The sequence below is a fragment of the Centroberyx gerrardi genome, chromosome 1 (assembly GCF_048128805.1).
Source record: "Centroberyx gerrardi isolate f3 chromosome 1, fCenGer3.hap1.cur.20231027, whole genome shotgun sequence".
Classification (NCBI taxonomy): Eukaryota; Metazoa; Chordata; class Actinopteri; order Beryciformes; family Berycidae; genus Centroberyx; species Centroberyx gerrardi.
The window spans coordinates 31,228,745-31,253,379 of record NC_135997.1 but is presented as its reverse complement, the minus strand read 5'-3'; the positions used below and the strand labels follow the sequence as shown (position 1 = coordinate 31,253,379).

Here is a 24,635-nt window from a genome sequence, read left to right as displayed (position 1 = left end):
CACTGTCAATTTGTTGGAGTAACTAAAGTTATAACTGACCAACTAGTTCTGAAAATGCCCTTTTGGGGGGTGCGTGTATGGTGAAATGTAAGGTAATGCCACTTGTCTCCTACCTCTGTGTAGTCTGTCCTCTGTGCAGGCTGAGGGCGGAGGGCAGTCTGCAGTGTCTGTATGGCTGAAAGCTTCTCTACTTCCCTCTGACGGCTCTCTCGTTCGCTCTCCTTCCTGGTGCACAAACAGGAAGTGTTGAGAGTGACGGCTGTTCTCGCGGCGACCGCAGAGAGGTGCAGTAATGCACCCCGCTTCCGCTCAGACTCACATCCACATGCAGCGTTCACGCAATCTAATTCAGCCGCTAAAAGCCGATAGCCATAACCCAGCAGCGACGAGCCTGATGCGTATGGGCAGAAGAAAAGCACTTTGCACGCACGGATACATGTGCGCCCGCAGGCATGCACGCACATACACACATACATGTAAAGTCAAGCACATTAAGCATGATGGGGAAACACAACTACAGGATCAGTATTGTGAGCAGCGCATCATACACTTTTTTCTAGTGGCTGCATTAGTCTCTGTAGTTTTCAAGGATATGTTTACACCCACACAGAGGCACACACACACACACACATAGACATGTGCACACACATACATATAAAAGTGTGCAAATTAAGCACAGTATAAGCACGGTAAATCAGTATCAGTTACTTATTCTAATGCCTGCAATAGTTGAAGATATGGTAGATACGGAGTAGATACATAAAGGAAAGCATATCAATAAAGCTATTGTGATAAAAAGACCTGGCACCTTTACATGTTACTAAAAAGAATAAAAGGCCAAAGACAGCCACCATGCTTTCACCAGCAAAACATATAAAGCAGCATCACTTCACATACATTTCTAAAGAGTAACCTCAGGATCTTTCGCAAGGCCTTGTATATACTGCTGAAAAACTGGAGGCATTGGAAGGAGAGTAGCTGTATTAGATGCTATTGTATCACAAGCAGCATGATTAGTACATTGAGAGAAACAGTGCACTGATCAGGCAGCAGTATCCGCCTTCTGATACAGAGCAGAACAGGAACTCAGAGTAAAAGGGAAAAAAACAGACTGAGATGACAGCATCTTTGTCCCCACCCCTGCTTTCAACATCCTTTTATGGACAATAGTCTTGAACATAGATTGCACAGACAAAAAAATAATCCCTCATTGCCCTAAGAGAATATTCATTCCTGGGGTCTTAATGTAAAAATAAGCCATGCCTCTATCACTATATAGTATCAGTGCACTTTCTTATCTCCAATTTGACTATGCAAGTCAATGAACAAATTGGACAGGAAAAACCTTCTGAAAAGTGCGCCCTCTGTCCTTTTATATATAGTGATGGAAGGATGGTGGTTTTTTTTTTTTCTTTGAAACCACAGGTACTGGACTCATCCTGCCTGGGACATTTGTCACATATCATTTCTCTCTTTCCTGTTTCTCTCTACTGAGACTGTCCAATAAAGGCAAAAATGCCAAAAAAGTAATGTCTAGTATTACCTAAGAATAAGGAATAATTAATGGGAAATGTTTTTGCTAGTGAGACAATTTAGCCCAAGTGAGTATATGGGATGAATACTTTTGCAAACTAGATTTATCTATTAATAGGAATTGTATACTTTCACATAAAGTTCTTGAATTTACACTTTGGTAGGAAAGAGTACTTTGTATTGATATTTAGACCAAAACATTGTTGAGAGGGGATACCAGAGTGTCTTTAATTTGGAGAAGCATAAAGCAAAGACATGCTTTATGCTTCTCCAAATTAAAGACAAATGTGCTTATTGCAGTCAAGGGTAAAAAAAAAACTTGAAAAACGGAAGCCACTCTTGTTTGTGTGCAATAGTTAGATAGGAGATCTATGATCTATGACCCCTGATGAAGAAACCTATACTGAATCATGTAGGGTAACCGCAGAAAAATAAAAGCCTTTTTTAACATTTGCACACAAAAGAAGAGTGACTTGGCTTCCTATTTTCAAATGTAAATAAATGTATTTTGAAATAATGATGTAACACAAGAAAATGTGCAAAAAGTCAACGGGAGTGAATACTTTTATAGCCACTGTACATACTCATTATGTCTGACTAGGGATGGGATGATATGCTGATCTCATGATACGATTCAATACGCAATATGGGGTTCACAATACAATACAACAACGATACGATGTAATAAATAAAAGTTCAGCGACAACAAAGTCTGACTGCGCAGAATAATGTTTATTTCTGAGACACAAATCTTTCTAGCGATGTCATTGGCTTGCTAGAATGTGATTGAATTTCGATATATTGTCCCATCCCTATGTATGACATTTTGGACCGTGAAAATAGGCATCGTCATAAGTGACATGAATTACAGAAACTTGAAATATGATCTTTCCCATCCTAGCTTCTCTAGCTGAGTCGTTGTGAGTGTTGCGTACCTGGCATCCGTTGTGTGCAGAGGGACCCAGTCCATCGTCTCTAACAGGAGATCCTCTGCTAGAGCCACTGGAGTCTCCGGCGTAGCCCTCTTCGCTGGTCACATCCTGAGGCCGGCAGTACCTCCGTGGAGCGACACACACCCTGGACTTGGACTACACATACAGCAGCATGAGTGTATTATGTCATCTCACTGAAGAAATGCGATCTTACATAGTACGTGAACATGTTCTCATCTACTGTATTCATTTGCTGTCCCACTAAACTAAACTAATGATACCCTGATTATAGAGGCTGGATGGATGCAGGCTTTAGTCTGTTCCCACCTTGCTGTTCCCCCTAAAGGCCAGGTCGAGGGCCTGCTGACTGGACAGGTTGGCAGCAGGAGAGTTGTACGGGACGTTGTAGTCGTCATCAGGATACACTGGCACCGACAGTCTGTTGTCAGGCCACGGCTCTGTCATAGACTAGAGGAGAGGGAATGAGATGTATACATATTACATTACCTTCAGAAAGACATCCAAAATTGCACTCATACACACAAACACATACATAGACAATAACAGATATTTCCCATAGGGTTAGACTGATATATCAGTTTAGATATATATGGAGCTGATATTGGCCTTTTATTAAAATCTGGTCCAGTTAGTGTCGTCCACCGCTGATATGATGGATATGATGCAGTTTGATTGATTACATATTTATTGTAGAATTGATCAATACTACACTGCTTGTCTACAGGAAGACCTGAACCTGAAGGGATTCTAATGAGACATTTTCAGATACCACATAAGTATGCATGAATACGTTTATCATTATAATAATGTATGACTGAATGACTGAATGTTTCGCCCCTGATAACCCATCTGATATCAGCAGACCTCTCTGAACCCTTCATCCCCATTCCATAAGCCATCAGTGGTGTGTCTGGCTACCATGGGTGTGTCCAGGCTGTGGACGCGGGCGGGCGGGTTGTGGTGCGTGTTGTGCAGGTTGTGGACGGTGACGGTCGGGCTGAGGCAGCGGTTGTGGTGGTGGTGGTGGTGGTGGTGGTTGTTGGTGCTGTCGCTGCAGGAGCGGGTCATGGCCTTCTGCGCCCGCCGGACCGTCAGCTGACTGAAGCTCCTCTCCAGGCACCGCTCGCATTTCTGCCGGCTGTGAGAGCAGGACTCCAGCCTGCGTAGCCCTGGGGCAGAGGTAGGCACAAGGAAATGCGTCAAAACCAAATCCACTTTTTTTTTTTTTTTTTTTTTACCATTTTTCTTGTTATCTGGATGGATAAAGAAGCTTTTACCGTCAATACTCCACTGGCTCTTGTCTTTCCTCAGTTTGCTGTTTTCCACTGCTTGGGCAATAGCGTCGTTCAGCTGCTGCTCTGATACCTGGGAGACACAATGCACAGAAGATGGGAATTAAAGCATTACGTCACATAAATCAGCCCCCATTCTTGTATTATACATGAGGAAAAAAGATATTGACACCCAGGGCAAATTGTTGAGCAACTCATAATAGCTCAATTTTAAAGGTCCCATATTATTCTACTTATTAGTTTTGTGACTAGCATACTTTTTGTAACTAATTGAATTAGTTAAATTGAATTAATGTGAAGACTAAATCCTCACAATACTGGACCCTGATTGGCCGACAACAGCACCTCCTCTGATTCAAATGAGGTAAACCTGCTGAGTGGAGGCTTTCCACTACAAATGCTGCAAACTGGCCTAATAGGAAGGATTTCAGTAATTTTTTAGTGAGGGGAGCCAATTCCAAGTCCAGTTGCAGTATCTTGACTGGAGTCAGTCTGATCATATACTGTATGTATACAGTATATAAATAGAAGAAAACTTGAATTCCTATAATATGGGACCTATAATTATAGAAGACTATCTTGGATGTTTGAACAAATTTGAATAAGGTTTTGATGTTGGGTTTCACTTTAGTTTTTTAAAACAATTTAGCCAAGCAAAGTTGCCACCCAGTACAACCACAGTCTACTGTTGGCTACTGAGCAGCTCCACTGGAGCAGTTGGGGGTTCAGCGCCTTGCTCGGGGACGCCTCCATGGCAGCTGGTGAAGGGAAGCATTACTCATAAATTTTTCTACCCACATTTTCACATCATGTTGGTGTAATATTTTACTGCCATTTTATGTCAATAATTATTCACATCAGTACTAACTTATTGTCATTATTTTGGCTATGGTTAGCCATTCCAGCACAGGTCCTGGGTCAGCTAAAAAGCGTAAGCTCTTTGCTGACTCTACCCCCTCCCTCTCCTATAATGATAAGGACGTCCAGGCACCAGAACCTCTGCCGTTTACTCCCCGCCGCCCACTCGGCATAGATCTGAGTAGTGTGCGTCGTGTACTCCGGTCAACTACCAAGGCAATATTACGGGAAGTCGATTTTTTCTCTCTGTTTTTTACGCGGGCTATTGTTACTGAGATTTGCGGCTTTTCAAACCGACATGGATGGAGCCTCGTGTTAAACTGCCCGTCATATGCCAACAGCAGTGGGGGTTGGGATGAGGTGACTCCGGGCGAGTTTTACAGGTTCATGGGGCTCCTCATTTACATGGGCTTCACCCATCTCTCTGACATTCAGCGTTACTGGGGAACAAAGTCGCTTCAGGGCTCATGGTCAAAGATGTTCATGTCGCGAAATCGTTTCAAGTCTCTGCTGGCAGCTTTGCATGTTGTAGACCCAGCCTCAGAGGATAACCAGGACCGTCTCACTAAGCTTCGTTATCTTTTGGATCACCTCAAGCAGAAGTGCACCGAGCTATATCAGCCAAATCAAAATCTAGCCATAGATGAGCGCATGGTAAAATCAAAGGGGCGTTCAGGGTTGAAGCAGTATATGAAAGGCAATCCAACTCGTTGGGGTTTTAAACTGTGGGTTATTGCAACATCAGACTCAGGGTATACTCTCGACTTCAACATTTACACGGGAAGTTCTGACGGCCGCACTGTTGGCTTAGCATCAAAAGTAGTAGAGACCTTGATACAGCCATTCAGAGAGCAGGGCCACAACATTCTTTTTGACAATTTCTATACATCTCCAGCACTCATGGTTACATTGCAGGAACTTGGGTTTAATGCTTGTGGGACATGTGGAACCAACAATATCCCTGAAGAATTCAGTGATATTAAAAGTTGGGAGAACAAGGCAGATCGTGGGGACATGAGGTGGTGTAGGATAGAGCAGAGTTCCATACTGGCTATACAGTGGAAGGACACGCGTGCAGTTACATGCCTCTCCACTTTCCACAATGCAAACGATATGATTGAGGTGACACGGAATGTCAAACGTGATGCTGTTTGGGATAAACTTGTAGTCCGCCAGCCCAAATTGATAAGTGACTATAATAAACATATGGGGGGAGGTCTGACCAAATGATTAAGATGTATGAAGTCCTGCATAAAACTCAGAAATGGTGGAAAACGCTTTTCTTCCACTTCATAGATATCGCTGTCGTCAATCGTTATCTGTTATTTCAGGAGTGGCAACAGTGTCATGCAACACCCGGGGCCAAGAACTGTTTCGCAAACTATTCTCAGATAGATTTCGGGCGGTATTGATATCAACGCGAATTTACCGCACACTCAAAAGCCTCTGGCACCTCCTCCCGATTCGTTCCATTCAGCACATGTCCCTCAAATGCAGGACTTGTCAAGGAACTGTTGGCTTCGCTACAGAAAAAAAAGGGTAGAATATAGGACCTTGCTTGGCGCCTGAGTGTAATGGTAAAAGGCTCTGCTTCACACGTGAAAGGAATTGTTTCCAGTCCTGGCACTCGGCTGAGTGTGACAATCTTCGCTAAGAGGTTTAGGTCCTGTTCACCAATACACCCCCCCCCCCCCCCCCCCCCCTGCACTCTGCACTCTTCTCTACAAGCCAAGAGCGAACAACTGCACTCTTCTCTACAAGCCAAGAGTGAACAAACTGCACTCTTCTCTACAAGCCAAGAGTGAACAACTGCACTCTTCTCTACAAGCCAAGAGTGAACAAACTGCACTCTTCTCTACAAGCCAAGAGCGAACAACTGCACTCTTCTCTACAAGCCAAGAGTGAACAAACTGCACTCTTCTCTACAAGCAAAGAGTGAACAACTCTTACAGGGACTGTTTCTTACTTCGTCTCTACCACATTCTCCCTGCAAGAACTGAACAAAGTGACCTAACTTCTTTGAATTGAACTGATTGCTGAACTACAGTGAACTAAACAAACACTAGTCAAAGTATTTTTTCATCTACATTATATAAGACATCCACATTTTGATTTTTTTTGTTAATTAGTTCTTTAGACTTGTGTGTACTGAATTTATTTGCATTATACTGTTGTAGTTAGAGTAGAAATGTTACTATCACTGTACTGAAATGTAACTGGTCTGTGGCATTCTACTGAAAATTGTATTTTCAAATTGTTTGATCAGATTAACAGTTGAGGATTGATACAGAACTCTTGATAGTGGAATTTGATACAGAACTCTTGCTACATATTTTTATATCTGAAGTGAATATAGATTTCTGTATCTGAATTGCATTTGCAAATAAATATATATAATAATATAGCACATCTACATAGTAAATTGGTTTGAAAAGTAGTTCTTTAGATTTGCATGTAATGAATTAATTACAATGAATTACATTTGATCTCTTGTAAGTATATAGACTTCTTGCTATAATACAAAAGTACATTCTATAACTGATCGATATCAAGTCAGTTTCGTAATAGAATTAATCTGAGTATCCATAGCAGTCTGTTTACATCTGCACACTTGAATTAGTTTAAAAGTAGTCTTAGAGGTAGACAAAAGTAACACTTGGTGCTCTTGTACTAAGAGATGTTTACAGGACTGGTTAGCCAAACATAAAAACGCTATCCATAAGAACAACCAGGATTATGCTATGCCTAGACATTTTGCAAGTGTTATAACAGCAACTATTCCCTTCTGCGTATTTAAGGTATTGCATATATCAAGGCATATTTTGGATCATGGTTGAGTGAGGAGAGATTCTATTGTACTGTTAAATCTGTTGCTGTTTGTTAAAAATGTGTTGCTGCCATCTCTCATGTCTTATGATATGAGCTTACAGTGCCATTTGTATTATGGTCCTATGATGATTCATTTGTATTTTATGGCTTACATGGGTGTTTTTGAGTCCTTGTCTTCCTTTTCTCTCTCTTTTTCTCTTTCTCTCCTCTGTCTTGCTCTCTCTCGCTCTCTCTCACACTCATAGTTTTTTTACTATTTTTTTTTTACACATTTTTTTACTATATTGTTTTTTTTCACCTTCGGAGTATTTTTTTTCCTTGGTTTGGTCCTCCACTGTCTGTACACAGACTTTTTGCATGTGCCTTTATTGGTAGTCTTTGATTGGATATAGTACTTTTAAACTGTGACTTGCTCATTGTGGAGCCATTCTTGCTCTGATGAAGACCTTATGGGCGAAACATGTTGGCTTTAACAATAAAGGCTTTTTAAATTTCAAGCTTTTAGTCTCTTCCCTCCTTACTGGATGTAGAGAGCCTTGGACTTTGTGCATACAGCTCAAGAGTTCACTATTTTCTCACTGGAGGTTTTCAATCTTAGAGCTAGTATCTAGCTAGTAGCTAGAGTTGTTCTGAATAGCATTCGCACAATCCTCACTAAACAATATAATTTGATAATTTTGTATCTGTTGAATCTCAAGTTTAATTTTTTGAGGATAAAAAGACACATCAAGATTTGCTCTACTTCCTGACTGAGGAAAGAAATCTGCAAGCTGCGGACATGCCCACACTGGATGACAGTATCCCAAAACGTCTGGCCCAAACACAGGAAGGTTACAGAGCTTCAGACACACAACAACTCTCTCTCACTCCAAGTCATGTCACAAAAACAACAAGCCTGGCTGATTTGGGTTCCTGAAACCTTCTGCCAAAGAGACTAGAACCACCAGACAATACTGATCCAGCAGTTTTGGCGACAGCAAAGATGAAGCTCAAACCAGTGACCAAATTGCTCAGTGCCCCCCAAACTGCATCTCTAGATTTACCTCAACTATTGGCCGAGTTTAATTTGAGCTTTGAAGAGCATGGTTATACTGAAACGTGATCCAAAGGACTGCTGGGTGAGCAGATACAATCCTTATCCTCTTGATGCCTGATATTCAGTACATTCTCAACACCAACTCTTGCATTATGTACATCCCATCCTATATAACCAAGGCTGAGCATGAGCTGACCGAATACCTAAAAAGAAAAACTCATTTAAAACTCAAGTCAAACCAACAACCAAGAGGTCAGTGCTCAGTTACCAGAAAAAATACAAAGCTAGACCTGAAACACTTCAGTTGGAGACCATGTGCTTGGCTGATTTTTTTTATCCCAGTCCACCACTGGCTTAGTGCATCACCATCCTAACACACACACACACACAAACACACCCATGTAACCACACACACAGCTGTCACAACAGTAGAGCCACATGGTGAGGGTGTTGTTAGTGGAGTGGTAGTGGAGGCGTTTTGTACTTTGGGGTCAGGGTGTCGACTGATGATGATCTGGACTGGACCCGGAGTGCACTGGCTCAGAACTGTGTAGACGTCGTTCAGCGCCATGTTGTAAACCACAGTGTCGTTGATCTCCATGATCTCATCCCCACACCTGAAGTCCGCACCAAGAGTTTGGACAGAAAGGAAAGAGAGGGGGAAATTAATTTGATTTTCATACAGAAAAACGTTTACAAAACAAGCACAAAGAACTGATCCAACACACAGTCAACAAAATCATATTTTTCCGAATGGTGGGAAAAAGTAGAACACAGTTTACATTTTAAATATGTTACTTTTAACTTTTACTTAAGTAAATTTTTATACACGTAGTTTATGTCTACTTAAGTAAAATTGCATGAACGTAACTGTTCCCCTACTTGAGTAGGATATTTCGGTACTCTTTCCACCCCTTGTATATATTCTCTGCTATTCCTCTGTAGTAGAGAATCAGTTTTTCCTCCTCACCGGAGTCTACCATCCATGTGAGCTACAGATCCAGGAGAGAGGGTGTGGATGTAGATACCAGGGCAGCCGTCACCAGAGGGAACACAACACAGTCCAATACCCAGACCAACACCAGCCTCTGGAAAACCATACATGCATAAAGAGTTTGGGTTAGCTCACATAATCAATCATATTCTGAATTGATTTACAGTGAACTGATTGAGGATCATAGCAAATATACCATCAAAATGCTCTGAACTTCCATTTACTTACTGATATATCAATCTAACCCTGTTTTCGAGGCTGGTTTGCTATACTATACTGTCTTTACTACACTGTCACCTGAAGCTGACCTTTATGCAGGGTGATCTCCATCATGATGCGGTCCCTGGGTTTGGCTGGCTGACCCGGGACGGTCAGCGTGTTGTTGCTGCCGTTGGTCAGGTAGTTGTAGTCTCCCATGTCGGCGCTGACCCTGGCCATGCCTGTAGTGGAGCTGAGGGAGCGCGACCTGCAGAGCTGGGCGACCTGGGCCTGGCCACACAGGGCTCCGACACGCAGGCTGGTCCGCACCGCCAGAGTCAGCAAGCCCTTCTTGATTTGCTGCAGAAAGAGATGATGGCCAGTGATGTAGTGGTAAATAAAAAGATGACGGTGACCATCATAAGGCAAACAGCAACCAGTGTAAAACAAAAATCAGTTATATATTCAGAAAAGCATTAATTTACGCCTTTTCATGCTTGCTAGAAGGGCCGGTATCTCCATGTGCTGATGTGTCTAATAGGCTGTAAGATTTTCATTAGGTCCTTGTTGAACCTCCATGTGTGAAATGCCTGTGGTAGAAACCTTTATAGACCAGCTCATGCTCCTGCTGATGCTAGTTTTCATTGCAGCTGCATTGGAAGATTGCTTTTTCCATTTCACATTTCTCTACAGCTCAAATTGCATGTGGAAGAGTTTGGCTAGCTAGCAGAAGATTCATTTCAAGTTCCCTGGTTTTCTGATAAGGTACAGTACGTCACGTCATTTTACAACATTCAATTTTTTTATTTAGGTTTAGCTTGTTGTTTGTTGGACTTGTAAATGGGCTGAATGCTTTGTTGAGGATGCAACGTTAGCATAGTAGGCCTCACTAGGTGTATGTTAGCAGTAGTTAAGTTGTAGCTGTGAGGTTGAGCTATTGGTGATTTGGATTTATTACATTATTTGTCAAGACGCTCACAGCCGGCAAGCTAGCACTAAGCTATTTTTCACATCTTTCCTTTTAAGACCCTATCTTTATATACTTACATCAGTTGGATACTACTTACTATGATGTATACTTTGAATGTAGGTCATACATTTTTATGTCGGCCTAAAAAGGTGGGTTAACTATTCTGCTAATAAGAATTGCTGTTGTTCCACTATATTGGCTTGTGCATATAATCTTACCTCCCTCTCCCACCCCTTAACCTTAATCAGGGTTTGTATGCCGCCCTTCTCCTATGGCTGAGTCGCTAGAAGTCGCCAGATGAAGTCATATGCTAATTCGCATGTCAATATATTTGCTACGGTCCTCGCTCTTAGCGGATGGATGGGGGCTACGCACAGACTGTAAATAAAGCTACGCTGTGTAAGAGAAGCTGTGATCATCAAACCTCTTTGGATTAGAGAAGCAAGCTGGCATCAGCCATTATTCACCCTATGATTCACTGAGTAAATTTTGGTGTCTTCCCAGTACATTAAATACCCCACACACATACCATTTAATACTGACGAAGAGAAATAACAAGAGGAAGTGAGAGTAAAAAGCGGGCAGGCAGTGTATAGAGGGCTGATTGGGGAGATGATACAATGACCTTTATAATTTGCATAGAAAACAGAGATTAGACCAACTGAAAAGAATACTGTTAGAACTGTAATGATAAAAGCTCAGAGTACAGTTGGATTTATCATTAGAAAGCCTTACTTTGAACCTCTGCAGGGCGTCGTCATGAGTAAGACCATGTAGAGACTCTCCATTCAGTTCCAGTATCTCATCTCCTGTACAGACACAGATACAGATGGTCTGAGCTCACAAGTCTGTACAGTAGCTACTCTATGACATATAAACAGATCGTTTTTTAGATATCTGATATGGATAAGGCAGATGGAAAAGAGCCCTGTTTGGCTAATTCATGCATACTACACTTACACATTGTGAGGCTTTCTAAACACATCATATGAATTATAAGCATTTGTTATTCTCACATTGCAATTACATCGAAAAACTGCATGCATTACAGTGCATTATGGATTATGGATTTGGTATGCCAGCATTGTGAGATATTATCCATAGAGTTCATTTGACTGCTGAGGATAATGAATTACTGTATAATGCTTAAAAGCTTTCATGAACTGGCTATAGGTTGAATTACCTTGTGTTGGCAATAGTACAGATTAGTACAGATTATTACTTTAGCAATTCATGCAAACTTGTATTCATGTGCCCAGTGTCCCTCACCCTCCTGCAGCCTTCCATCAGCAGCCGCTGCCCCTCCAGGGAAGATGGTCTTCACATAGATCCCCATCGGTCCATACATGCTGTCCCTTCCTCCCACTATACTGAAGCCAAGACCCTGGGCACAGCAGCACAGTCAGCACTCATGAATGAATACTAATGCTAACCGTATAACAATAACATTAATATTAGTAATAACATGCATCACAACCACAGTAATAATTGTATTCCTTCAATTTTAATGAAGGAAATAAAAAAATAAAGTAAGAACAGAGCACACAAAATAACATGCAATTAGGGGCTAGGACTAGGGCTTGACTGGACTGTTATGGGTTTTTGAAGGCCAGTACTGCTATTTTTGGATTGATATGGATTGTCTATGCCAAAAAAATACAAAAAATAGTTTCCCCCAGAATTTTACTTGTGTCTTATCATGGGACACTAAATGTATCTAATGAAACCCAGGGGAAAAAAATCATCATAAAACATATTCATGCATACTGATCATGTGGCATTAGAATCAATTCAGGTCTTCCCAGACAACCAATTGATCAATTTTACAATAAATATCTAATCAAACTGCATCATATCCATCATATCAGAGGTGGTGCTCACTATCAGACCCTAGAGACAGTGTGATGTTGGATGTAATAGAGTGTACAGTGTTTCATACCTACCTTGCCATGACCCTTCATCAGTACAATATTACAGATTATGAAGGCTTGGACATTACTGCAGGAGTGGACCAGCTGGGCGGAGCTGAGAGAGCGGGAGGGGCGGTGCACAGGCTGGAGAGGAGCAGCACGCAACACACACACACACACACACACACACACACACACACAAAGTACAAAGCATTATCTCATGATTTATTTCTTCTCTTTTTTCTTCGCTAATACCAGATGTTTGAAGTTTTGTTGCTGCTGTGTTATAGTCTGCCTCTTCCTCTGATGGAGAAGATTTTTTTTGACATCATGAACACATCTGCATTTCATCTCAGACTCTCACACAGTATGAGGTGATAAATGAATTACATAAAAATGACATGATGACGCAATGACTGGAAATAATTTACTGCTCTCATTCCTTCGCTTTCAAGGATCCTATTAAAGATTGCATCCTGAATACATCATGAGTAAATCCATGAGACATTATCAAAGAAACCACTAATAGCAATAACAGCAGTAAGTGTTTTTTTGCTTTTTGTTTTAGCATTTTTAAGTATTTGTTACTTTGTAACCACTGGGAGTTGCCCAGTACAACCAGTCTACTACTGTTAAAAAGCTGCCCCTTGCATTTCTGGGTCAATTTTGTTGCTTGGTGGTGTATTTTTATTATTCCTGCGGATAATTTGCCAGATGTAAACAATGTGACATCATGTCCAGATATTTCCAGCAGTTACAATGGAGTTTGATCAGATTTTTTTCAGCTATACCAGTAAACATCAGGTTTTGGTATAAGTACAACAGAATCAGATCAAGGGCTTCTTTCTATAGCCGCCATTTTGCACTGACAATTCAACGTTCAACAATGATACAGGAGAAATTCATCATAGAAGAGGCAGAGAGAACAATTTCTCCACCAACAGTAGCCTCTATAGACCAGAATGCAATGCAGCCAACAGCCACACGTTTTGAGTAAGGAGTGTGGCTGCATTCATAGACACGCCCCAGTGTTCACAATGTAGTTGGTTAGCTAGCTGTATTTATACGCCCATACACCCATCTTTGATTGTCGAAGCAGGTTGAGGGAATGTGGGTACACCAAAAAAGTAAATGACATCACTTCATCACAAAACAACTCTGGAAATGCATTGAACATCACAGATTGATATCTAACAGTGTAAGAGGATCTGAGGGTGAATTTTTCCTTTAAGTGCTTTACTCAAGGGAACTTTGACAGTAGTTGTCGAGAGAGGGAACATGTTACTCACTCACTTTCCTCACCCAGCCAGTCCAGGAGTTTGAACTGGCGGCCTTCCAGTCACAAGCCTGCTTCTCTAACCTCTGTCCCCACATCTGTGTGTTTATGGCGTAACTGAAACTAATTACAGTTGCTTTCTCTGTTATCAGATTACAGATTCATCCTGTTTCATGTAACCTGTCAAACACACGGAGATGTGTTGTGTTTACCTGCGTGGCGGTGTGAGGAAACTCCAGCTGCTGGGACAGAGACTTCCTGTTTCCATACAATCGGCCATTCCCATGAGGATGACTGCTGTACAGCTCCGGAGTCTTCATGATGATGCTGTCCAGATCCCCGATCCAGTAGGGATGGACGCCTGCATACACACACAGTATCGTATCACAAAATAAAAGTTAGGGTTTGACTAGGGTTTATGTAGGCTATAAAATAATGAAAATACAGTAGGAAAACTACATCTTCATCATTTTTTTATTTCTTATATTTTCTTTAAACAACTGTCTAAAATTACAATATTACCAAACTACGCATGTGCGCAACAGCAGCACCTGCTAAACAAAATAGTTTTTTACTAATTTAAAGACATTACGCTGTTTTACCAAAATCTATGTAATATGCTTCTCACAGATGAAGATTTTGGTCTGAATGTGAAACTCTCCCATTGAATCCCAGCCAAAAAAGAAGCAGTCCAGTTTGCCTAATGGTGTTTTCAGTGAAGACAGAAGTAGTCGGAAGTGAGAACTGCTAATAATGTAACCATGGAGACCGCATTTTTGGTGTAACGTAGTTTGTTGACCGTTCAGAAACAGCAGTTACTATATACATTGACAGGCCATTATCTGATTTTTAATAAACTTCCAATGTTGGCCGCCTAAATCGATAGATAAGTCTTAACGTATATTGGCACCTCAGGACTGACAATGCTTTATACAGCTACTTTGTCTCATGGCTGAAGTAAAAGCATCACTGGGAGAAGATGAGGGTAATAGAATATAGTACAGTAAGAGGCAGCAGAAAGCAGACTCAGTGTCCAGTTCCACATTATCAATGCCAGGCTGCTTCCGACAACAGGAAGGACATCTAATGAGATCTCATCCAGGAGCACAACAGTTAGCTCATGAGGACGGGCGGTTATTGAGGGAGGAAGGTCTTTAGTAGTGAATTGGATGTGTGTGTGTGTGTGTGTGTGTGTGTGGTTGATACACACTAGTTGAATTGGAGCGTGTCCTATTGCTGGCCATCTGTCCCTGTGAGCTCTGCTCTGTCTTATCCGTCTCCCAGCATCTCTCCTCATTCACCTCTGGGATGGGTAGCTACACACACACACACACACACACACACACACACATTTACATCAAAAGGAACACATAGAGATAACTGCCTCAGCATCTGACACTCAGCATCTATTTAAGAAAGGATTCACTTTTAAATATGTAATCAATCAAACTGCATCATATCCATCTCCCCCCTGAAAATATCCAATACTCTTCATTGCATAGTATCTAATAAAGCGCTGTTAGTAAGACTATAAGCTTGCCGAGGGATTATTGAGACTGTTACCTTAAGGTGGTTGTTGTTGGCCACGAGGTCTTTGTCTGTGTAGCCGAGCACTGATGGAGGATCAGATGGGGAAATGAGGGCCGGATGCTGTGGGATTGTGGTCAAACTATGGGAATGGAGATTGTCTTCACATGTGGAAATGTCCTGCAGAACACACAAGGCATGAGAAAATGTTAGTGCATTGAATTTCCCTAACTAGTTTGAAATCAAAACATTTTTACAGCTTCATATTCACTTCAGCCTTGCATTAAATGCTACAAAACAGTGAACTATATTATGTTTATGGTTAGTTTGCACAATAGTTCACACTGAATGATTCTCCCTCTCTACTCAATCTACTTGATCCAAAAATAAAACTTCTACCTCTCCTTAGCTCTTCTATTTCTCTTTTCTTCCTTTTCTTTTCCCAGTACTCTATACTGTACACATAATACTACACTGTACTGAACTGAACTGTACTGTAATATACTGCACTATACTATATTATACTGCACTGTACTGTACTGTACTATACTATACTGCTCTATACTATACTATACTATACTGCTCTATACTGAACTGAACTGTACTGTAATATACTGCACTATACTATATTATACTGCACTGTACTGTACTGTACTATACTATACTGCTCTATACTATACTATACTGCTCTATACTATACTATACTATACTATACTGCTCTATACTATACTATACTGCTCTATACTATACTATACTGCTCTATACTATACTGCTCTATACTATACTATACTGCTCTATACTATACTATACTATACTATACTATACTGCTCTATACTATACTATACTATACTATACTGCTCTATACTATACTATACTGCTCTATACTATACTATACTGCTCTATACTATACTATACTATACTATACTGCTCTATACTATACTATACTGCTCTATACTATACTATACTGCTCTATACTATACTATACTATACTATACTGCTCTATACTATACTATACTGCTCTATACTATACTATACTATACTGCTCATACTATACTATACTATACTGCTCTATACTATACTATACTGCTCTATACTATACTGCACTATACTATACTGTACTATATTATACTATACTGCTCTGTACTATACTATACTGCTCCATACTATACTATACTATACTATACTGCTCTATACTATACTATACTATACTATACTGCTCTATACTATACTATACTATACTGCTCATACTATACTATACTATACTGCTCTATACTATACTATACTGCTCTATACTATACTGCACTATACTATACTGTACTATATTATACTATACTGCTCTATGCTATACTATACTGCTCTATACCATACTATACTATACTATACTGCTCCATACTATACTATACTATACTGCTCTATACTATACTATACTATACTGCTCTATACTATACTATACTGCACTATACTATACTGCACTATACTATACTATACTATATTATACTATACTGCTCTATACTATACTATACTATACTATGCCCGACCTCCAGTTTGAGAACCACTGCAGTACAGTATAGTATAGTATAGCATAGAATAGTATATGTACAGCACAGTAAAGTTCAGTATAATAGTAGGCCCATTGTGTAACATGAATCAGAAATCAGATGTAAGTGATTGATTTTGCTGTTTTGTAGCTCCATGTCTCCACAGTAACTGTCTATTTATCCTCTGTATATTATGAATTGGTATTGGGAACCAAGTGAAAGAGGATGTTTGACCGCTGCCAGGGCGCCATTATGAAAGAAAAACAGAGACGGTGTTGAGAACAGAATCAGCTGAGCCCAGTCGTCACATGGCAGACATTCTTTCCTACTGCTCTGTTCCTCCAACTTTCTCCCTCATTCTGCTCCTCTTAAAAGTGACTTTAAGGGACTTGGCTGGATGATGAAGTGTTATGTCACCTAGCAGGAGAGCTCCCATGGCAGCAAGGATACTCAAAAACACATGAAACCACCTCATACTCTCCCACCATGGCTGGTCAGGAAGAATGAAAACACACTGTGCAAGGTCAATGTGAAGACTTTTGCTCTAAAATGAGATATCCACTAAAGACCACTGAGGACCACTTGACAGATGTGGTCCTCACTCTTGCAAATGCAGTTCCTGGTATGAAAGTAATACTCACTAAATATGATTAAAGCTCTTAGCGAAGTTAATTTGTTTGCTTACAATAGTAATATTCTTTCCGAGATCCTGCTGTAAAATTCCCTGACTTCCCATGACTAAGTTCCATGACTGAAAAATGTTCTTACTTACTGGTTGGTTAATGTTATTTCTCTAAAGGGGAGAACAGTCTGATTTCCATTTCAAACACTGAGCTGAAAACCACAGTCTAATGCGATGAATGTGTGATAAAAAATGTGTGAAAGTTGTAAAATACATTCTGCTGTATTCCTGTAAAGTGACCCATTTGTAAAATTCCCTGATACTCCCTGACTTCCCAAGAGAATTGATCAAATTCCCTGTCTGGAATAAACCTCTCTAAACTCTATGACATTCCAGAAATTCCATGACCAGTGGGAACCCTTTAAATTATATAAATATTATCGATTTTTTTATTATTGTGCAACAACCAGACATCTTGACCTTCATAATCCCTGTAGATAGGAGAAAGTAAATCTTCTCATTTTACACCTAGCCAGACAGGTCGGATCTGTTATTATTTCACTAAAGAGAGGAAGAAGGGAGCGTTGGTTCACACAAAGCCTCTGTATTTTACACTGCATATGATGACTGAACTCTGAGGTTATAAGAGCCAACTCAAACTTATAAAACTGTACTTTTTCACAACATTTTTTAGTTTTTTAGTAGTTCCAGTTAAAATCTTCCCTGCACTATTTCTGGCTGGATTCCATAGAGACCAGTGTCTGGTGGGTGTGGGACGACTGGGAATGTGGTTACAGCATGAGAAATATGCCATGCCCACGCAGACCCAGTTACTGTAGAGAAGGGAATTACAGTAATTACGTTGTTATTTTCAATGCATCAGCGTCTGCAGCTTTGGTTAAACATTGTATGTTGACCTTCAACTCAACATGTATTGAATGGCAGCACATTTTGTCTCACAATGTGTTCATAAAAACACATCTTTAACACATGTTGTGTTGTGAAGAAACAGATTACACCTACTGATGTGCTGAAAATGACACAACCGTTTAAATAGTGAATAATAGTGAATAATATAATAGGAAAGTTTCATGGAAAACAGAATATGAATAAGAATAGAGCAAATGAGGGGTATTAAACATAAGAGGATTAACAATTAATAACGTGTTAAGTAGAAATGTATGAACATCATTATGGAGGTGTGCAGCAGTAGAACATACTGAGGCAATATACCACAGACTGCAGTATGAGATAAGTGAAAACATACAGCATAAGAAATATGCAACACATTAGAAGAACACGTGAATATGAAGAAAACAAATATGTGAATTTAAAGTGTACAATCAATGTACATCTGATTTGCATTAGGTCTACAGAAGACCATATGTACAGAAAGAGTCTAGGCATGCAGACATGATGTAAAAACTGTTCAACTTATCAAATATATTCAATTTACTCATGTAGAAATCTAGAGGCATATAGTTTACTCAACTGAACATAATGGGACAGTGTTTGGAAAAGCAGAACAGTAGTCACACCACAAGGATCCGTTGTGTGCAGCAGTCTGTCAGCTGGTTTTACCTTACTGTAGGCTTTAATGTGGACGTTCCTCGTTCCCTCCCCCTCCATCCGAGCATAGCCATTTAAACACTGTCCGTTAAAGGGTGCCAGCTTGTCTGGGCTCAGGAAGTTGCAGCTCCTGGAGAGAAAACACACAGAGAGGGCTGAAAAAGAAGCAGTTCCAAGGCAAAAAAATCATTTTACAGCTAGAACCCATTCACAGCTAGAACAATAACTAAAGATATTTATAACTATAAAAAGATTTAAACTGTTCTAGATAAATAGAATGTCTATGTTCCCACCACAACAATAACTATAAAAACATCCAAAACGATAACTATAACTATAGTTTTGTTTTTTTTGGATGCAGAGACCATGATAAAACATTTTCAACCAATCAAATTAAAGTTCAAAGAGAGATGGGGGTAGAGAATTCGATACCTCACTGCAGTGATGCTTCGTCTGCTGAGGAACTGATCACAGATATTGTTGTAGTGTGAATGCTTGAGAAACAATATTATTATAGTTTATAGTTATCTTTATAGTTATCGCTCTAGTCCTATGTGAATGGGACACACATGCATGCACACATGTATTGTTTTTGTCTTTTGCTCAATCAGATTTGAGGCGTATTTCGTGGATTGAACACACAACCCTCTCTACCATATTATAGACTATTACCAAAATATGTCCCAAGCCTAGTCCCACCTCCACAGACATACACACATGCACACGCCCCCACACACACGCACACACATACGCACACACACACACACACACACACACACACACACACACACAGACAGACACACACACCTGCCATAAGGTTTATGTTATATTCTAAGCACCGAGAACCCTCTTTACCCTCTGTAGTGTGGTAATCTGCACAACGTTATTCCAAAACATTCTAAATATTCAAAATTTTCTTGCACTGTACCTCTCACACCTGCATATTGGGGAAGGACAAAACAGATAAATAGCTCTGCATGACAGTTTGTGGGTCACTTCCACAATCCATCAATATGATCAGAAGAATCTACTCAGAGGGCCTTGGAGCAAGTTGAAAAACTAAAAATTAGTAATGTGGAAGATGAGGAAGTGTCAGAATACGAGGATAATGTAGAAATCAATTGTGATTGTGATAAATATGATTTAGGCCACCCATGTCTTCATTATAGTGGATTTTTTACATAAATCACAGGTTTATCACAAAAAACGAATGGCACTTTAATTGCTAAATGTGATCTAGCAGAGGTAAATGGCAAACATTAACCCCATATGTTATTTATATTGTTTGGAATGAGTTAAAGACAATATATGTTAAGAATTTAAAAAAAAAAAAAAATTCTGTATTGCTTTAAAATCCAAATAATGTCCTGGGTCAATTTGACCCAGCAAACCTTACCAAAAGGTCCAGAAACTGAACATAACACAAGAAGAACAACATGTTCTTTTTCATTAAAAGCAACAACCCCAAACCAAAAAGCAGCTCCACACACAGAACCCAATAGAAACACTCTATCCTGTCTTCTTCCTCCTTTCGACATGCAGGAACTATGTTAGGTGCGAGAGCTTATAACATTACACACCGTAACTAATGTGTAGGTTCATGCCCACAGCATCACTGATTAGAATGGCAACTAGCTCAAATGTTGAATGCATTTTTGTTCACATTACTACCTGTTTAAGACAAGGATTGCTGCTAGGAACATAAAATTTTAAAGCTGCACAAGGCAACTTCACACATTGGCGGCTCCAAATGGCAAGAGATCACTGAAAAATTTGGATTTCACTACCCAGAAACCCAGATTTAATTTCTTTTGGGCAAACAGGGAGAATCTACAGCATCTCAGTGAGTAATGATGGGATGCTCTTCTCTACTGCAGCCCCACTTTGTGATTCAGGCTGATAAGACAAGTGTATTTTTACATAAAAAAATCTTGCCTAGTGCAGCTTTAACCATTTTTCCACCACATTACTCTTAATTAAAAAACGTAGAGTTGTGGTATTGTGCGTTATTACCTGTGTAGCTCCACTCCATTCCTTCCCAGCTCCACACTAGTCTCTTTGTCCTCGGTCTGGACGCTGTTATCAGCCATTTGTGGTCCATGCACCTCCTCACCCGGCCCTGTGGCTACACACATCCTCCAGATACTACTCTCCTACACACGCACACCCACACACACACACACACACACACACACAGTGAGCGAGTATAAGGGGACCTCTATACTAGGAAGTAAAAAGTCTGCTTTATGACCAAATCAACCATCTGGGTAGGCAAGTTGACAGCTGAGGAAAAAGAAAACAGAGCAGTAAGGTTTTATAGGTCCATGAACTGGGCCACAGTGTTTGGAGGTTACCCTTATGAGGCAACCTCACGCATGTTTAGACGGCTCTCCAGAGGACGCTATCTCACCAGATTATAATATAGCACAACGGGTGTGTTTTTAAAAGGGCTACTGAGCTATTTCCCTCCCTAAAAAAGAAGCACTCAGGTTCTCTAAAAGGGTACAAGAATGTATGCATGGACTCTTTTATTGGGTGTAAATCAAGACCATTCTACTAACTTTCTACTAACACTATCTCACCAGATTACAATATAGCACAAGGGGTTGTGTTTTTAAAATTGTTACTGAGGTATTTTCCTCAAGCCAATGACTTTAAACATGGCAAATGCAAAAAAAATAGGGTGCAAAAAAGCATGCATGGACACTGTTTTCTTCTATTTCCCTCAAGCCAATGACTTGACTAAATGCTGAGCACTCGAGTCCCAATTTAGGGTACAAAAACATATGCATGCACACCTCTAAATCAAATAAATCAAGCATCACTTTGAATAGAATCACTATTTATCAAGAGGATGCTATCTCACCAGATTATAAGAGCACAAAGGGTGTGTTTTTAGAGGGGTTACAGTTAAGCATACAGTGGAATTGTTTTGAGGTATTTTCTTCAAACCAATTAAAATATTAAGTAGTCAAGTATGAGTATAGGGAGCATCCTTGGACACCTGTATTGGGCGTAAACCATGGGCATTATACATACTGTTCTATAGTATCAAGAGGATGCTATCTCATGAGATTACAGCACAAGGGATACATTTTCAGAAGGTATTTCCCTCAAGCTAATGAAATCTGAATAGACCGACTATCCTGTTGTATTAACACTTAAAATAGAAGGAATCCAAGAACTGATAAACTTGGATAATACTTTTATGAACCTTCATGACAACCACACAACATTGACCTCATGCCTTCATTCATACAGACTTAGTTCATGAATCTGTGTTGGACTTTAGGGGATTTGGCATAAACATAAAGGCCAAAAGGATATGGCTATGATATTGGCCTATGTCTGGTGGGCGATTAAGAGTGAGTGATGACCTACCTGACATGAATTAGCCCCACAGGAAAAGAATTGGCCGATTAAGTGACTGCTCAACTCAACTTCAGTCAGAGCTGTTTAGCTGGGCTTTGGTCCATGAGGTGGTAGACCAGAGCCAGCTAAACACTCTTCACTGTGACAGATACACTCTGGTCTCTGCTGCCCAGGATTTATGTATTCCACTATAGTTTGCCAGTGTACAGGTGAAGTCACAGTGATCAACCAGTGTAGTATTGATCAATTCTACAATAAATATGGAATCAATCAAACTGCATCATATCTGAAGTGGATCACACTGACTCCCATTTTTGATAAAAGGTCAATATCGGCCCCACATATGGGCAAACCGACAGTATAACCAGAAACAACAGTAGTTCTATCTATCGTTCATTTCTGTAACCTACATCTGTTGTTCGTGTGATAAATGATTACCGACGGCGAATCCGTCTGACCCTATCTGACATCAGTGGAATGCGCTGTGAGGCCTGCAGTGGTTAGCGTGGCTGCAGAAACAGCGGGACACAACAGAACTCGTCTTTGTCTGAAGGCCCCACATTCAGGCCAGCAGCAGCCCTCGGTCTACCAACGCACAACGCAGGGCATGTGACTATCATTACATTTAGAGACAAAACACCCAGCCCAACACAGCGCACTGTTAGCACGATGATATCATATGGGGATCGGCATGTATGGCACTTGATGTTTGAAATTTCATAGCGGTTTTATACCAATGAATGCCTTAGATGCAAAATTGGCACAGATGTTCGGGCAAGTTCTCCCAGTTAAACATGCACTGTGTTACAGTGGGACCCAGTTATCCTACTTAAAGGCAATCAATCTAATTACATGCCACTAATTTACAAATTGGCACAACTGAGTGCAGTGAGTCATGCCAAATGAATGCCTCTGGGCTGAGAGGACACTCATTTTGTACTGCATGATATTCAGCAATGCACAGGTCCTATGGATGAGAAATGCGTAATAATGAGTTTATATAATTGATATCTTGGAAAAATGTATGGTATATGAAAGTCCATAAAGGAATGTTAAATGGTGGATGATTCAGTCAGTCACTTGACAGGAATAAAAGGCTGTTTACTGCTGGAGCCATGTGAGCCATGATGAAACGTGCTGCATATGTTGCTATTACTGTAACTATAGCACAACAATCCATCTTCACATCAGCCTTTAAACTAAGTAACTGCTGCCTGAAGCCATATTATCTTCACTAGACGTTTCTGTCGCATCTCTGCTCTAATTAACTAGCTTATTCCTCTGATGTGAATATGTGACTTTATTGTTTATGTCAATTACAGGCCACCGTAAGCCATGCCAGTGTTGTTGTAATTCCTACTGGTCACCAATAGAGGTCGATAAAAGGCATAGATTACTTAATGCCCCTTTAAGTAAGTTTAATTAATGTATAACGATCTGGTATCAATATGAATATTTAACGTTTTTTATCCTCAAAAGGGAAATTCATTTGTTCACATGCATTAAAAGCCACATTAAAAAAGCACAAGTGATATAAGACAACAACTTCCGACTCTATGCTTTGCTCAGCTGAGGTTCAGAATGCAGGGGGTGGGAGGGGAGGTCTTACCTTGATGCTGAAGGACCTCCTGAGGCTCTTCTTGTTCTCTCTGAGCGTGTTGGCGTGATGCGGCGGGTTCGCCGCCTCGCTGCCTCCTCTCTTCTCCAGACTCTTCCTCCAGTGGCCGTTCTCTGCATCCCTGCACCCCTTTCCGTCCCCGGTCGCCAGGTCTGTCAGGTCTGTCCTCCAGCCTGGCCCCCATGCCCTGCCCCCGTCCAAGCCCTCCCCAGAATGCCTCTCTTCTGGACCGGGGCAGTCGTCACTGGTCTTAGAGTGGCACAGGATCAGGGACCTGGACAGGGTCAATACAGGCAAAAACCGTTAAAGAAGTTGAGATAAATAACGATCCGCCCTGTGTGATCCTGCAGGCTTTCTGACAGCAAAATCCTTGAGCAGTCCAGCAGTGGAAAATGCAAATGAAGTGCATGCCAGAGTTGCAAGCTGATGTAGTGGTAAATAAAAAAGTGGGTAAACGATGACCTCCAGTCGGTGATCATCATAAGGCAAACAAGCACTGATATAAACAAAAATCAATCATACTTTCAGAAAAGCATTCAT

The 24,635-nt window shown here is 40.6% G+C and overlaps 1 protein-coding gene across 1 annotated transcript in view; it reads right to left on the bottom strand.

The window, feature by feature from the left end:
- The window catches only part of il16 (interleukin 16), a 32,753-nt gene extending 8,612 nt beyond the window's left edge, over nt 1-24,141 (bottom strand). The window contains 17 exon segments of the mRNA XM_071920840.2: nt 114-225; nt 2,469-2,621; nt 2,793-2,933; nt 3,405-3,655; nt 3,764-3,851; nt 8,986-9,118; nt 9,472-9,589; nt 9,804-10,053; nt 11,399-11,472; nt 11,933-12,047; nt 12,607-12,717; nt 14,062-14,210; nt 15,060-15,165; nt 15,413-15,556; nt 19,118-19,235; nt 21,119-21,258; nt 24,087-24,141. Of these exon segments, the coding sequence (XP_071776941.2) occupies nt 114-225; nt 2,469-2,621; nt 2,793-2,933; nt 3,405-3,655; nt 3,764-3,851; nt 8,986-9,118; nt 9,472-9,589; nt 9,804-10,053; nt 11,399-11,472; nt 11,933-12,047; nt 12,607-12,717; nt 14,062-14,210; nt 15,060-15,165; nt 15,413-15,556; nt 19,118-19,235; nt 21,119-21,240 (2,185 nt within the window). The 5' untranslated portion in view covers nt 21,241-21,258; nt 24,087-24,141.
- Between the last annotated feature and the right edge of the window lie 494 nt (nt 24,142-24,635).